Source organism: Emydura macquarii, unplaced genomic scaffold (genome assembly GCF_026122565.2).
Source record: "Emydura macquarii macquarii isolate MOO-44397 ecotype Brisbane River unplaced genomic scaffold, CSIRO-AGI_Emac_v2 contig_1644, whole genome shotgun sequence".
In the NCBI taxonomy this organism is placed as follows: domain Eukaryota; kingdom Metazoa; phylum Chordata; order Testudines; family Chelidae; genus Emydura; species Emydura macquarii.
In genome coordinates, this window is record NW_027131781.1 from 25,040,321 (window position 1) to 25,056,973 (window position 16,653).

The window sequence follows — 16,653 nt, forward strand, 5'->3', positions numbered from 1 at the left end:
GACATAAGAACATAAGAATGGCCAAAGTGGGTCAGACCAATGTTCCATTGAGCTCAGTATTTTGTCTTCTGACAATGGCCAATGCCAAATGCCCCAAAGGGAATGAACAGAATAGGGCAATTATCCAATCCCAGAATCTGGTAGTCAAAGACTTAGGGACACCCAGAACATGGTGTTGCATCCCTGACCATCTTGGCTAATAGCCACTGATGGACCTATTCTACATGAGCTTATCAAAAAAAATTTGAGCACCATTATTGTTTTGGCCCTCAACATCCACTGGCAATGAGTTCCACAGGTTGACTGTGCAGTGTGTGAAGAAACACTTCCTTACATTTGTTTTAAACCTGCTGCTTATTAATTTCATCGAGTGTCCCCTTATTCTTGTGTTACGTAAAGGGGTAAACAATACTTCCTTATTCACTTTCTCCATACCATTCATGATTTTATAGACCTCTATCATCTCCCCCCTTAATCATCTCTTTTCCAAGATGAACAGTCTCAGTCTTTTTAATCTCTCCTTATGTAGAAGCTGTTCCATACCCCTAATAATTTTTGTTGCTCTTCTCTGTACCTTTTACAATTGTAATATATCTTTTTTGAGATGAGGCAACCAGACCTGCATGCAGTATTCAAGGTGTGGGCATACCATGGATTTATATAATGGCATTATTATATTTAGTCTTATTAGCTATCTCTTTTGTAAGGATTCATAATATTCTATTGGATTTTTGACTGCCGCTGAACATTAAGCAGATGTTTTCAGAGAACTATCCACAATGACTTCAAGATCTCTTTCTTGAGTGGTAACAGCTAATTTAGACCCTTTTATTTTATATGTAGAGTTGAGATTATGTTTTCCAATGTGCATGACTTTGCATTTATCAAATCCTGCATCTTGGCAGGCGGTTACACTAGATGACCCTTGCGTTCCCTGCTAACCCAATGATTCTAACATTAGCCATTTTGTTGTCCAGTTTTGTGATATTGCTTTGTAACTCTTTGCAGTCTGCTTTAGACTTAACTACCTTGAATAATTTTGTATTGTGTGCAAACTTTGCCACTCACTGTTTACCCCTTTTTCCAGATCATTTATGAATATGTTAAACAACACTGGTCCCAGCACAGATCTTTGGGGACCCTGCTATTTACCTCTCTCCATTTTGAAAACTGACCATTTATTCCTAGCCTCTGTTTCCTGCCTTTTAACCAATTACTGATCCATGAGAGTACTTTTCCTCTTACCCCATGACTGCCTACTTTGCTTAAAAGCTTTTGATGAGAAACCTTCTCAAAGGTTTTCTGAAAGTCCAGGTACACCATATCTGCTGTGTCACCCCTGTCCGAATGCTTATTGACACTCAAAGAATTCTAATAGATTGGTGAGGCACTGATTCTCCCCCAACATCTTGTGTTTATCTGTGTGTCTGATAATTCTGTTCTTTACTATAGTTTCAACCAGTTTGCCTGCTTTCAATTTACCAGCCCGTAATTTCCAGGATCGCCTCTGAAGCCTTTTTTAAAAATTGGCGTTACACTAGCTATCCTCCAATTCTCTGGTACAGAGGCTGATTTAAGTGATGGGTTGCACACCAGAGTTAGTAGTTCTGCAATTTCATATCAAAGTTCATTCAGAACTCATGGGTGAATTCCACTTGATCTTGGTGACTTATTATTGTTTAATGTATTGATTTGTTCCAAAACTACCTCTATCAACACTTCAATCTGGGACAGTTCTTTAGATCTGCTGCCTAAAAAGAACAGCTCAGAGGTGGGAATCTCCCTCAAAACCTCTGCAATCAAGACTAATTCAAAGAATTCATTTAGCTCCTTTGCAATGGCCTTGTCTTCCTTGAGTGCTCTTTTAGCACTTCGATTATCATGGGGTCCCACTGATTGTCTGGCAGGCTTCCTGCTTCTGATGCACTTTAAAAAAAATTTCCTGTTAGTGTCTTTTGCTAGTTGCTCTTCAAATTCTTTTTTGATCTGCCTAATTATACTTTTACACTTGACTTGCCAGAGTTTATGTTCCTTTCTATTTTCCTCAGTAAGATCTGACTTCCAATTTTTAAAAGGATGCCTTTTTGCCTCTAACTACCTCCTTCATTCTGTTAGTAATGGTGACATTTTTTGGTCCTCTTTACTTTTTTTTTAATTTGGGTACACGTTTAATTTGAGCCTCTATTATGGTGTTTTTAAATTTTCCATGTTCCTTTTAATTTTCATTTAACTTCATTTAGCTTCTTCAGTTTTGTATAGTTCCCCTTTTTCAAGCTAAATGCTACTGTGATGATCTTCTTTGGTATTTCCCCCCTTATTCCCTAAAGAATATTAAATTGAATTACGTTATGATCGCTATTACTGAGCGGTTCAGCTATATTCATCTCTTGGAGCAGATTCTGTGCTTCACTTAGGACTAAATCAGCAATTGCCTCTTCCCTTGTAGGTTCCAGGACTAGCTGCTCCAAAAAGCAGTCATTAGGGGTGTCTATAAATTTGAATCCTGTCTGATCTCCCTGAGCATTTTATAATCACCATCAGGGTCAGGTGATCAGTAGTATATTCCTACTGCTATACTCTTATTATTCAAGTATGGAATTTCTATCCAAATAGATTGTATGGTACAGCCTGACTCATTTAAGATTTTTACTATATTTGACTCTATGCTTTCCTTCACATACAGTGCAACTCCCTCACAAGCACAACCTACTCTGTCATTCCTATATATTTTGTACCCTGGTATTACCATGTCCCATTGATTATCATCATTCTATCAAGTTTTTGTGATGCCTGTTCTTTCAATATCCTCATTTAATAACAGACACTCAAGTTCATCCATCTTAGTATTAGACTTCTAGCATTTGTATACAAGCACTGATAAAGTTTGTCACTATTTAGCTGTCTGCCTTCATGTGATGTAATTGAATGTGACTCTTATTTGAACGTTTCTCTTCAACTCCTACCTATCAGCTTCTAGCCTCTCCTTTTTACTAGGATATAGAGAAACCCCATGTCTCTGTCCAAACTGTGTGCTTGTCCAGACTGGTCTGCTTTCCCCCAATCCCTTAGTTTAATAACTCCTCTTTAATCTTTTTATTTTACATGACAGCAATTTGGTTCCATTTTGGTGAAGGTGGGGCCCATCCTTCCTGTATACGCTGCAGTTCTGCCTGTCTAACTGGCCCTGCACAAGGAATTGGAAGCATTTCAGAGAATGGTACCATGGAGGTTCTAGACTTTAATCTCTTACCTAGCAGCCTAAATATGGCCTCCAGGGCCTCTCTCCTACTTTTCTGGAAGTTACTGGCACCTACACGTACCACAACCCCCAGCTTCTCCCCAGCACTGCACTGGAGGGCCATGAATTGCTTGCACCAAATGCACACACAGGCCACCTGTCTATGAGGCATGCTGCACTGAGTGCAATAAACTCAACCTTTTTTTACCCAATGACCCCTAAACTTAAATAGACAAATGTGCAGATCCCCAACCAGCGGTGATGCAGGGCGAGGAGATGTGCGGTCATGTGCCTCCCCCCAGATTTCAACCCTTCCAATTTGCCCTACTCCCTGAAGTGGTGATGTAGCAGGGCAGAGCAGTGGTGTCTCCCCTTGGCTAACTGCTGTCTGCTCATGGAGTCAATGGCTGTGAGACAACCTCCTCTGATGACAGGAGGAATTGTCTTTTCTGTGGTGACGCTGCAATTTTTGGTTGCGCACCTACCCACCCCAGGCCCCCTGCAACCCAGACAGGCTGAGTGGCCTGCTGAGGTGAGTGAGAGGATGGTGGTGGCAATCCCTTCCTGAGCCCCATCACACAGGGCTGAAGCCTGGTCCTTGGCGGACCCCCTGAAACCTGCTCACGACCTCTATAGGGCCGCAAACCCCAGTTGAGAACCTGTGCAATAAACTGCTGGACTTCTGCCTGCATTATTTTTACCCTTGCAGGGGTTTGTTTGTTCCTCTTTTGTTTGCTTGCTTTTTTGAGGGTGGGAGGGAGGGAGTGCTTTTTGGTCTAAGTTTAGAGAATGTTAGGTGTGTATCTAACTCTCACGCTCCCTCTCTAAACTGCCTCACAAAACTCCCATTTGCTGCTTCTGGTTCTTAGCTCCTCTGGTTGCTTAGGAGCTGTCTTTTTAAACCCCTGTTCTCCATGAGTGGCAACATGCTTACTCCCAGCCCCCTCAGATTTCTGCACAGGTTGGATTTGAATTTACAGTGCTTGGGTATGCTCAGATTCAACAGCCATAATAGGTTGCCTTGAGCCACACAGGTTCTGAGTAATGACTGGCTAGCAAACCTTTCGGGCACTTTATCTGCACATGCGCCTATCCATTTGCCATATGCCAATCTAGATAGAGATAAATTCTTTCAAATCATGTTTTCAATGTTGCTCCCCTAAAGGAGAAGAGGGAATGTCATGTAATAGCAGGGGTAAATGTTGAGTGATTGAAACCATTTGGGGCATGATCAAAACCATGGCTTCATCCTTAGGTCAGTGCAAAAAATGTTGATGGAGTCTAGCAAATTTAAAAAAAAGATGGGGGTTTCTTTGGTATGGGTTGGGGTCTATATCTCAGGAACCCATTGATCAAATGACCCCAGATTTGGATCACAAACTTTCCCTCATGAAGCACCCCAAATTTCAAGACAATAAGAGTAACCATGCAGATTTTATGACACTTAGAGAAGTTAACCTTTAAACAGAAAGGTGTTCTTAACAATAGTAGAACTAGAGCTCTGCTATAATAAAACTTTTTTCCATCTACATCTATAGATATTCTGATAAAGAAATAAAAGCCCCTTATCTATACTAGCCTTTTCCCTAGAATTTCCCAGAATTGCTGCCACTAGTTCAGGTCCACCATAACAAAGATGGGAGCTGTTAAGTAGATAAGACACTGATGTTATTAGCACTGTCATTTAGACCTTCTCTGAACTCTGGGGCTTGACCAAATAGGGAAGGCATAAATGTCATGCTTTTTTTTTTAAATGTAATAAAGTCTTAAACGGCTAAAGTGGTTGTTTTGTATTTGATTCTTTAGTTTCCTAATTGTTGGTAGAATTTTCCAATTTTACATAGAGATTTTTCTACTAAGTTGCACACTTAAAATATTCATCTGTACACAAAAAGATAATTCAAAGGTCTCATTAACATCCTTAGTTAAACACAAAACAAAATTAACAAACAAATAGCCCAGGCTACATTTGTAACCAACACCACCTAACAATGTATTGAACTTCCACAAGTCAACAAGCTAAACTATTTTCAACAAAACTATACTCCTCTCTCAGGCTTTTCAGTTCTGAAGTCAATGTGGCTTGTTCTCCTAAGTCAATTAAGTGGCTAAATAAGGACATAGGAGCCCATACAGACCTCCATTTTTGAAAATTTTGGCTCTGTTTATACATTAGTTCGCAATAAATTTAACAACATACTGAAAGTCTAAATAACTATAGGTGCCTTAACATGGAAGCAATTTAGTTTTGAAGTGAAAAAAATGTTATGACACTTAGAGAAAAGTTAATACAAATGTTTAGCACCTGCTGCTGCAAATACTTACATGCTTAACTAAGCATGAGTAGTCTCATGGAAGTCATTGATCCATGTGAGTAACGCAAGTACTTGCTTAAGCGTTACTGAGATAGGATCCTTAATTGTCAGTATTTTGTCCGCTGCCTATCATAGTTTTGTAGCAGCATTTTAAAAATGAAGAGGCATTTATAGATTAGATCATTTTACATTTTATCTGAAGCTACAACAGCACAAATTTTCAAATTAGTTTTTACAAAGCCTCAACCTGATGTAAATCAATGATAAAAAAGTCAAGTGATTTAAGTTATTTAAAACATTCTATCCCTAAGTGCCTTTTCCTTCCCTTGGTGATAATACCTCCTGATAATTTCCACACCATTTTAGCAAATTGCATGAGTAACCAATTTAAAAAAAAAAAAAAAAAAAAAAGGAGGACAAGATTTTAAATACTTCTAATCAACTCATACTGGTCTTGGAGATCTTGATCCCACATCTCATAAATAAAAATAATTCGTATTAGAATGGAAAATTTAAAGTAACAAATCATGGGGAATCTTTTCCATCAAGGCAATTGTACTCATCTAGCACTCCAACTGACTGCATGCAACTTGAAAAGTTAGGCTTTCAATAGCCTACCAGCTGCTTGGTGATGCCATGCTTTCTATTTGGAAAAGCTTCCAAAACCAGAACGTACAGAATAATTTGCAAGACATGGTTTGCTTAGTGCACAGGACTTTGCCTCATTTTTATTCACCTGGCAATTAAAGAGTTTTGGAAATGTTTATTGTCAGTCTTTCAAATCATGAAAGATGCCACAAAAATACAGACTGTGCAGTGTGACTGAGGGCATGTTGCTGCAAGACACTTAACTTTTGCATTTTTAAGTTATGCAAACTTAACACTACATTTCTGCATCTCACTTTGTTTGCTCTATCTCCACTTATGACCAGCATAACCAAATGGCTTACCTAAATCTTACCTAGAGAGAATATTAGAAATACTTGAAGTTCACAAGGAAGTGAACTAAAGACTAAGCACCAAATTTATTGTACATCCCTGGAAAAGGTTCTTTAAAATAACACAGTCAAACCCATTGCAAACCTTTCATGGCATAGTATCATCAATTGTTCAGTGCCACAACAACAAGTTTATCACACTGTGCAAAAAAACATAAAATGAAGCAAGCAACCAAAAGTCTACTTCCCTAAAATAACACACTCAGCAAAGCAATCTAAAACCCAGGAACTGAGAATGAAATATTTTACAAAGCTCTTCTGAGCAGGCAGATTTTATTCAGCAGTGCATATAATATTAATGAATGCAAAGTATGAATGAGAGCAACACTTAACTGTGGTTATTTATATTTTCTACACTGCATAGATGGTATAAGGCATCTATCTGTTTCTAATGTTGGCAGATCATTAAATTTGTGACATTATGATGTATGGAAAACTATTTTAGATTATTTAATAATATTTATAAAATGTATCAATTACAATTTATCGCTCCTTCAAAGCCTATATATTCACAGCATGTAGTCAGCATGGCTTTACATATAGATGGTTCTGAAAAATACCTTTTTTTTTTTTTTTTTTTTTTTTTAAAGAAAGTTAAACTCAAACATAGTTTCTGTAGAATTTGTCATATGCAGGGTATATAATACGGTGTAGCATAAGTGTTTTATTGGCAATCATTTGCAAAGGCCTGCATTACTCACTTGCAGTTTTGGCATTTGTAAGTAATACACTTATTCCAAACTCATTTCAATTAAAAATGTGTATTACACCGCACCATTTTTTAAACAGATGAAGTGCATCCCAGCTCAGAGAGCTGCATAAGCCCCTATACACCACATAAGCCCAACCTAACACCAACTTTAGCTATTTTTAATATTATTAATTATTTGTATTATATTAATTTCTAGGGGGCCCTTCTGAGATCGAGGTCCCTGTGCTAGGTACATACACATGAAAAAGTTACTCCCTCATATTTATCTAAATAAACAAGATAGTCAAAATGTGTGAGAGAACGGACATATAACTCCCACTTTATAGATGGGGAACTAAGGAACTGGTAGATTAAGTGACTTGCCCAAGATCACAGGAAATTGTGGCAGAGCCAAAACTCAAAACTCTAATTCTTTGTGTCCAAGTCCAATACTTCAAAACCACCACTACCATCCTTGTTTTCTCAAAGGCTTAAATCAAGTATAGGGCCTTATGCAAGCTCTCAGCACTGGACTAAAATTTTACTTACCACTAAAAATGTGTAAGTGATATTTTGTCACACATGTGTTCCTTTAACAGATGTTTCCAGCTACAATAAATATTCTTTCTAAGACAGCAGGATTACTTAATGTGGATGTGTGGGTTGAAAATGTTTGTACGGTAAACATTTGTACTACAATGGCCAGATTTATTTATTCATGCCAATGCTTACAAACCTTTTAAAGTGTACCTGTAGGCATGAGAATTAAAAAAAATCTGTCTGTGCAGCATTTCTATGTTTATGAAAGGTAATATTGTCACTGGCCCTTTTCTTTTGAAAATCCCATTCTAAATAATTGGAATTTTCCAGAATGCTACAAAGGATAAAAAGGGACTGGACATTATAAAAGGTGGTTTGAATTCTCCTTAACCTGCTTACAATCATTAGACTGAAAATGAGAACAGACATGCCACACAGTGTGTGAATCATGTGGTGTAGAACTCAGCAAAGTCAACTACCAGTACTCAGTCAGAAGAGGAGAGATTATAATTATTTTAGATAAAATTGTTGGGATGGCTTTTAATGTCAACATTTCCAAAAAAAATTAGGAATATGCTTCCCATTTCAGGGATACTCTGGAAGCCACTGATGTAAAATGGAGAAAAATAAATTGTTTATTTCCAATGTTACTGGTCTTTCACAACAACACACAGTAATGTAATAGAAACAATCTCTGAATACAAAGGGCAACAAACAGCAGCTCTGGAAGATGTTGTAGCACCATTCGGGATGAATTCATTATCCTGAGTCATTTGTTAGGCAAAGAAAAAAATTGTCAGAAAAGCTGGCAAGCAGATCATTAGAGAAACGAAAGAAAATTGCTGCATGGCCAATTTTTTCTCCTTAAATTGCTTCAGCTTCTTTTTCTTTTGTATTTGAAATCTGATTTGCTGTTGTGAAGTAATTATAAGCCTCTTTCATGTAACGTGTATAGTTTGCATAAAGCTACACTGTCTATAAAAATAATAGAACCAGACATTGCTGAGGCCTCAGCTATAAAGTGAACCTGACATATTCAGATAATATAAACCCGCCCACAACAAGTTCCTCATCTCTTCCTACATCAACCACTCCCCATCTTATTGTCTCTATTCCCAAACAGGGGCACTTTGAGGAGGATTAGGCATGCCCTTAAAGGTGACCTCCAAAAGAAAAAAAAGTCAGGGTTGTGCTTTTTGTGTTTTCTTAGCATCTATAAAGAAGGCCTGAGAATTTGGGCATTTATTTCCTTTCAATCTTTTGTGTTTCTGCTTGTTACCTTTGAAATATCAGGAATATCAAGTCTGATCTTTCCTAGTTTTCTGAGACGTCCCCTTAGAGATTAAACTGGGGTGGGAGCATTCTCAGTCCCTAATTGAAGGCTCAGGGATGTTGATTCTTCAACAAATATATTTCTTCTCAGTTGTGTTTGCCAGGTGCTTGAATTAGCAAGGTGACAAAATACTTGGTCTTTTCTTCCAAAGCATCTCTATCCTGTAATGTGCACATCGACTTTATCAAACAGTCAACTATTTTAAAGAACTCACCTGCTACTGTAAGCTTTGCTGTTTTGCTTACAATGGTCCCAAGGCTTTCCACAGTTGCCACACACTGATAATATCCTTCGTCAGGTTTATTGTGTTTGGAATGCACCACACTGTTTATTAATAAAGATCCATCTGGTAGCAGCTGGCGCCGGTCATCTGACACCAAATTTAGGAAAGTCCCATCTTTCTTCCATTCAATTTTTGGAGAAGACTCACAGAAGGCTGAACAGTTCAAGATGACAGAAGCCCCTCGAACCGATAATGTGTCTACTGGCTCCACCAAAAAATAAAATGGAGTGAAGGTTCTCACAGTGGACCCTGTAAAACATAAGTAAAATCTGGAAATTTTTGTTTACCCTTCCATAATTAATATAAGGAGACATTTATTTCTTCCCCACAAGAAACATCAGAATATCTAGTGTGCCACAGTACCCATAACTCTTAGAATAGTAAATATGTCTCTTAATATTTTGGAAATGCCATATTGTTCTGTTCTAGTGAGTTGAAAATTCCAGGCTTCCAATATTTTCTATTGACAGAAGATATTCTGAGCGGACAACTATGTGAGAAATTTAAGAAACGACACTGAAATTTATGTAGGACAAATGAAATATCTTATGGAAAACCCAATTTGTTATTAATGGTTCAAGGACATCCCAAAATAAAAGATATGAAGTAAAAGAGCTAGCCTGACCAACTTGGAATCAAGATAAAAAGAGGAAGGGCCATCAAGAACAGCTATATGTCCAAGTTACTTTCTACTAAACCCTAAGATAGAACAGTAAAAAATTCAAAACACTGACATGCTATAAGAATTACTATGCCTGACATATAAAACCCAGCTTTTTTGCCCTCATCCTTCCCAGAACCCCACAATAACTATTTTAATAGGGGAAGAAGTTGTGTTCCATTGGACCAGCAATCACTGGACCAGTACTTTTCACAACTTTAGTTTTATGAAACTTTAGGATTAAAAAATAAACCTGTTAATTGCCTGAGACATACATACTGATTGGTTAACCCTTTGAATACTCAAAATGTGCACCAAATGCTTATTAATGTCCTGTGGTGTTTTATGGCAATATTATTAAATCGAAGTTTCATTTAGTTTGTTGTAGACATTCAACAAAACTTGGATACTATATCAGAGATTTGTGACAAGATTTGATATACTGCATGCCAAGGCAGACCCATTATCACTGTAATAATATACTGAACCACAATTAGTGCTCCAGTGACCAGTGCCATTACACAAAATCTAATGTTTTCTATTGGCAATAGGTCAAAGCAGGTAAATAAAACAGGGCTAAGTAGTTCTTCCTTACCTCACGGGGGTGTTGTGAGAATAAAGTTTTTGCCCAGAGCTTGTTTTTAAGAAGCTGTTAACTTTATCTCCTTTGTTAATAATCCTACTTTTGTAATAGTTTTCTTCTGATCGTTATTAAAACCCTTATTTGTTTTAAGCTCTCTAGCTATAATTAACTATTTCTGCATTTTAAAACAAAAACATTTTGCCCCCCTTATTTTTCGCTGAAATCTTTAATCTGTTTGAGAAGTCTTGTTTGGTTGACTTCCCACTTTTCTATTGACAATTCAAGCTATTTCTTAAAGGAAGACAGTCAATTTGAAATCTAGTTAAATTCAGTTTTTGTAACATCATTATCGAGTTAAACTGTTTACATTTGACTGCAAATATGAAAGTTATAAAAATATAAAAATTCAGCTGCTCTTTTGAAGATAAAGAAATCTCAGTTCTTTGCGACAATTTAATTACTGCTATCTCTCTAAAATAACTTTTAGTAAGTTTTGGTTTTATAACTCATGGACAGGATTTATAAATTACTCTAATACTTTGTAGTTACATGTTGTGGGCAAAGTGTATCAATTTGCCCAGATATATGTCACAGCAATTCTAAATAGTTAAAACATTTTATTTTACTTTAATTTATGAAATTAAAAACATTTAGAGCAGAATAAAATGTCTTGTCTTTTGTCAGTTTGTTTATATTATAATAAACAATGTGTTTTACAGCCTTGATCAACTCATTACTATAAAGAGAGCTCCAAGTAATAAGTCAAGATTTATCAAGAGTATTATCTTCCAGATTCAAACTGACATACACTATTTAAAAAATGCACCCTCTAATTCAGTGGTTCTCAACCTGCAGCCCAATCAGCACACAGCTGCAGCCCATGTGACATCCTCAGGCCCATTCAGGTGGTATTGGATGCAGCCCACAATAGTAAATAGGTTGAGAACCACTGCTCTAACTGAATTATATATTTGATTAATGGCTATGTGATATGTTAGTATATTCATAGAAACAATATGGTATTCTCTTTCAGGACATTTTTCCTTGACCTTCTGTGATATATGCATGCAGGTGTGAGCAGTCTGATTTATTTGCAATGGCATGGAATAAAAACATTATGCAATCAGACTTCAATGGACAAGAGAGTCTGCTTTTTGGTAATTATTTACTTGTAACCCAATTCTGAGTCTAACATGTCATGCGCTACCATAACAGAGTTTTTATTCTTACACTAATTAAGGGTAAACATTATTACTTTTCCATTTTTAATTATTCTCAAAAAAACTTCTATAATTAATATTCATTTTCTCTTGAGTGGGTTTTTAATTACTATATTCCTAGTATACTCAATGAGGTGCAGAAAGACCATGTGTCAGTATCACTTTCTCTTATCATAACTTCATCACTCCACTGCCAGAGAAGACTCCACAAAAAAGCAAAAAATTATTTTGGCAGAATAGAAATTAACAACCAAATCAGGATCTCTTAATAAAACAACTATTACAATGTTGGTTTGGTGGCAAGAGTGGTCTTAAGATTTTCAGAGCAGCTGATAGGAAACAATGATAGGAGGCCCTAACTATTTCTTGCACCATGAAGGTGCTTCTCCCCCTCCACTTAGGAACTGGAAGTGGCATATGTCACATGTAATAAACCACACTGCTGGTCTCACACTAATATAATTAAAATAATAATACTGGAGCTTTTTATAACAAAATAACCACAAAATAAGGGGCATAATATAAAGTGTGGCAACTTGCTTCAGGAGCACTAACAACACAGAACACTGAAGTTTATTTCCATCTCTAGCTGGGAAACAAAGTGAGGAATCTGTAACAAGAGGCTCCTAAAGAAACCAAGAGCATCCATATGTTGGCTGAAGACAAGACAACAATGCCATACTCAGACAAGGCAAGCATCAAATGTCTTTTCACAAGTGACTTCCTGCAGAAACTCTACAACATTAACAATCTGCTTCAGAACCATTCTTGCCACCATGGATGTCACCTGTCTATACATCGACACATGGTAGTCCATTAAAACCAAGGACTGAGTGGAAACCAAACTGGCTTCATCACTGAAAAGTGGTATTTTAGGTCAAGTTTCAGGCATTTTGCTAAGACCTGTCTTTCCTTGGCCTTATCTGCACGTATTTTGTGGCTAGGTTTAAATGACTACTACTTGTTATTTATATTACCATAAGAGACAGTCATTATGCTAAGCACTGTGTTAAAACAGAACAAAGACTGTCCATGCCTCCAAAAGGTTTTCAATCTGGCACGTTTCACAAGCATTACAAATTCAACTAAAAAAGGGGGTAGAAAAATGCAGCAGCGACACATGGGGTCATGTCCCCCCAAAAAAATTTTTTGACAGGATTTGTTGGCTCCACTTGGTCACATGGTGTGGTCACATGGTGTGGTCAGGAGCTGCAGCTGCGGGAGAGGCAGGAGCAACAGTTGGGACTGGGAATTGCAGGGAGAGCCGTTGATGCCTGTCCCCACAGAGCTAAAGCAGCAGCCCCTCCCTGCAGCTCCCAGCTGTTTGCAGCTGCCTCTCCCAGAGCTAACTCTCAAGAGCTGCAGGGGGAGCCCGCTAAGGGTAAGGGGGAGCGTGACTCAAGCTGTTGAGGGGAGGCGACCTTTTAAATTGTGCCGCCCCGCCCCCCGCAGCAGGCACCAGTCGTCTCTGGAAAAAATGCACTCACAAATACAAAATAAAGATTATACTGAACTCTTTAAGACCTTCACCAAATGGAATACAGGCGGTAACAACTCTGACTTCACAAACATTTTGTTTTTCTCTTAGTATCAGTCAGCAATTAAATGCTTTAGAACTGGCTTAAAGAGGAATAGCCATTTAATAATTGAATTTGTTTCAGTTAAGAGTCACAGAAGAATTACCATGCATATAAGTGTTTTTAGAAAGAGTTATATGAAAGAGACCTTTACTTCTAATGAAAATCTGTCCTATAAATGTTCTAGCCTCTTCAATCACTCAAGTTTTTAAATCAGATTTACCTACTAAAATAACCTTAATTAACAAATTGATATGATTCCCTCTATCACTGAATTGCACAGAAAGACACTTGTCTCCAAACTGACACTCCAGCTTCCCTCAAGATAGGGACTATAGCCTTACTGCACAAAAGCCTATTGTCTTTCCTGTTCATATTCACAGAAACGTGAAAATAAGATTAGGAGGAATAGATGACAATTTACGCTTTTGTAGGTTAATATCATTCTAATACTTGTCTACCTCCAAGAATCCATGCAGACTGAAACAGCCACAGCCCAGATCAGAAAAAAAAATTACATTTGGACCCTTAAGTTCCAGTTCCCTCTAGTAACCACAGCAACATGTTCCAGGAAAAATTTAGTTTGGTCACGCTAACATCCCAAATCCTGATAAACTGGCCTTCCTGGAGGAAATTCTTGGCAAAATTGTTTACCTAAAAGCCCTGTTTTTCAAGGTGCATTTCTGCCTTTCTGCATGGATGGGACATTGCACTGCCCTCCTTGGTTTGCCATGAGTTGCAGCATCAAAATACCAATTTGCAGCAAAGGGATGTGGAAAGTAGATCATGAGCAATGAGAAAAGTATTTCAATTTCAGCAAAAACATGTTTACCAGTAAAACCTCACCATTCACCTCATAAGCAGACTTTTTCTATTTAAAACAGAAGCCTTGCTTATAAATAAAGTGATTATTATTTTTAGTACTATATCTGTCACTTGACATGAAGATTTTTGTTGAGAGCTACAAAGTTAAACATTTAACTACATGAGCAAGAGAGATCAAACATTCCACCTAAGGCCGTGGTTCTCAATCTGTGGCCCACTTGCAGCCCAATCAGCACACAGCTGCAACCCATATGACATCCTCAGGACCATATAAGTAGTATATATATTGTGTGGCTGCGGTCCACATAACATACAGAAAGCTGCATGTGCAGTTCACAATGGTAAATAGGTTGAGAAGCACTGACCTCAGGTATTTAGGAATCCATCATTGTGGTTCAATAGAGAAAAAGGCTCTTATCTACACAGAACAACTAACCATGCTTAATCACAATACTAAAGCATGATTTCAACATTCTGATTTTGACTGCCAGTGTGGGTGGAACTCAATTAAAAACATGATATACTTGGCTGAAAATAGTTTTTAATCCCACTTAAAACAAAGTTCATCCCTCAACTACTAGGCCAATCCATCTCCATGTTTAAGCCATGCTTTAGCACAAACACTTTGCCTTCTGCACACAAGACCTCAATGAGGGCTTTTATTTCTATCACAGATTCACAGATTCCAGGGCCAGAAGGGATCATTTTGATCATCTAGTCTGACCTGTATAAACAAAAGCCACAGAATTTCCCCAAGATTATTCCTAGAGCATATGTTTTGGAAAAACATCCAATCTTGATTTTAAAATTGCCAGTGATGGAGAATCCACCATAACCTGAGCTTCTCCCACCCCACCAACCTACACAAAGTGCAATTAAGAAGACCACCTCATTACATTGACTGCAACTAATTTACTGTACTTTGGATACAACTGATAAATGTTCCAAACTTTCTTCACCTTCCCTCACTCTTGATTGAGTGTTGTGTGTGTTAATACTGCCTCAAGAAGCTTTAAAAATAGATATAACTCATTCCATAGTCATGTAACTAAATTAAGTAAATTTTAAAGAAATTAGATCAAATGAAAATAATTTAGTTACAAAATACGTACCCATTTTAGTGATTTCTTTAATGAGTCATTATAAACAAGTACCACAGAGACTTCATGGAAAAATAAAATGAACGTTCTGTAGTACTAAGAAAGTACACCACGAAGCTGTAACACCAATTCTTTTGAAAATTCTTTTTCTATTTCATCCCTTCAAAACCACAGCCCTTTGTACAACGGCATTATGTACTGTGCAAATGGCCACAAAATTACCCATTTTTAACAATGAAATTATTGCATAATTATTCAAAAGTTCTATTTTAAAAACTAAGTTTGTAACTATTATGGTTGCAAAAATAACATTCAGATATGAAATAAAATATAAACTGACAAAGTAATGTCCGCCTGAGCCTAGCTACAACTGAAGTGTGAACAGCCCCGTTCAGATCAATGGGATGTTAACTTTGAAGCCTGACAATTCAAATATCGCTTTCTCAGTTTATTATATTTGGAATCCATGGAAGTTAATGTGGTTACTCATTATGGTTGAATGCACTAGCAAATTTTGTGGCAGGATGCCTTGGGAAGCTAGCTAATGTCAAGGGTTGCTGTGGTGGGAAAATAAGAATTTCAAATACTTTCTTCCCCAGCTCCCAAAACAAAAACAAAAAAAAGTTTCCTTGCCTCTTTCCAGAAAAGAGAAGAAATCAAGAGCTACATCTACTCCCCCAAATCAAAAATGTTTGAGGTCTGTGGTTGACTGGGGACTTAGGTCGCAGCAGAGATCAAAGAGCCACACACCTTAAGAACTAAACACATAAAACTTCATGCACTTTAAAGGGCAGTGAACACAGGAGTCAGTCCAGAAGACAGAGAAATGAAAATTACTCACCTGTAACCAGAGTTCTTTGAGATGGACCCTGCACATCCACACTCATGTGATGCACCAGTGATACAGCTTAGTTGGTGGAACATTTTGTAGCTGTACTCTCATGCCCCCTCCTGCCCCTTTTCTCACTGCTCCTAAAAATTCTGAAGCCAAGCCTATGAAGACGAGGGAGGCAGGGACGAAGAAGAAGGGGAGGAGAGGCAGAGGTGGCTGGAGTTCCTTCCACCACCTGATCAGGTCTGAGATTGTAATTAGGACTCTGAGGAAGAGGGAAAGGGAGGTCGGGAGTAGGACTGTACAGAGTCCATTCTGAATAACTTTGGTGACAAGTGTGTAACCTTCATTTCTTCGAGTGGCCTCTGAACATGTTTGATAGGCAGTATTGTCACCTGAGGAAAGTGAGACATGGAGTCCTAATTAAACAGTGACAGAAGTACCATTCTATCAAACT

The 16,653-nt window shown here is 37.7% G+C and overlaps 1 protein-coding gene across 10 annotated transcripts in view; it reads right to left on the reverse strand.

Moving 5' to 3' along the window:
* Positions 1-16,653, reverse strand: part of NEO1 (neogenin 1) — a 388,142-nt gene that overhangs the window by 224,276 nt on the left and 147,213 nt on the right. For all 10 annotated transcript variants that reach the window (XM_067555974.1, XM_067555971.1, XM_067555970.1 and 7 more), the window contains exon 2: positions 9,330-9,647. In XM_067555974.1, the coding sequence (XP_067412075.1) occupies positions 9,330-9,647 (318 nt within the window). The remainder of the gene's footprint in view (positions 1-9,329; positions 9,648-16,653) is intronic.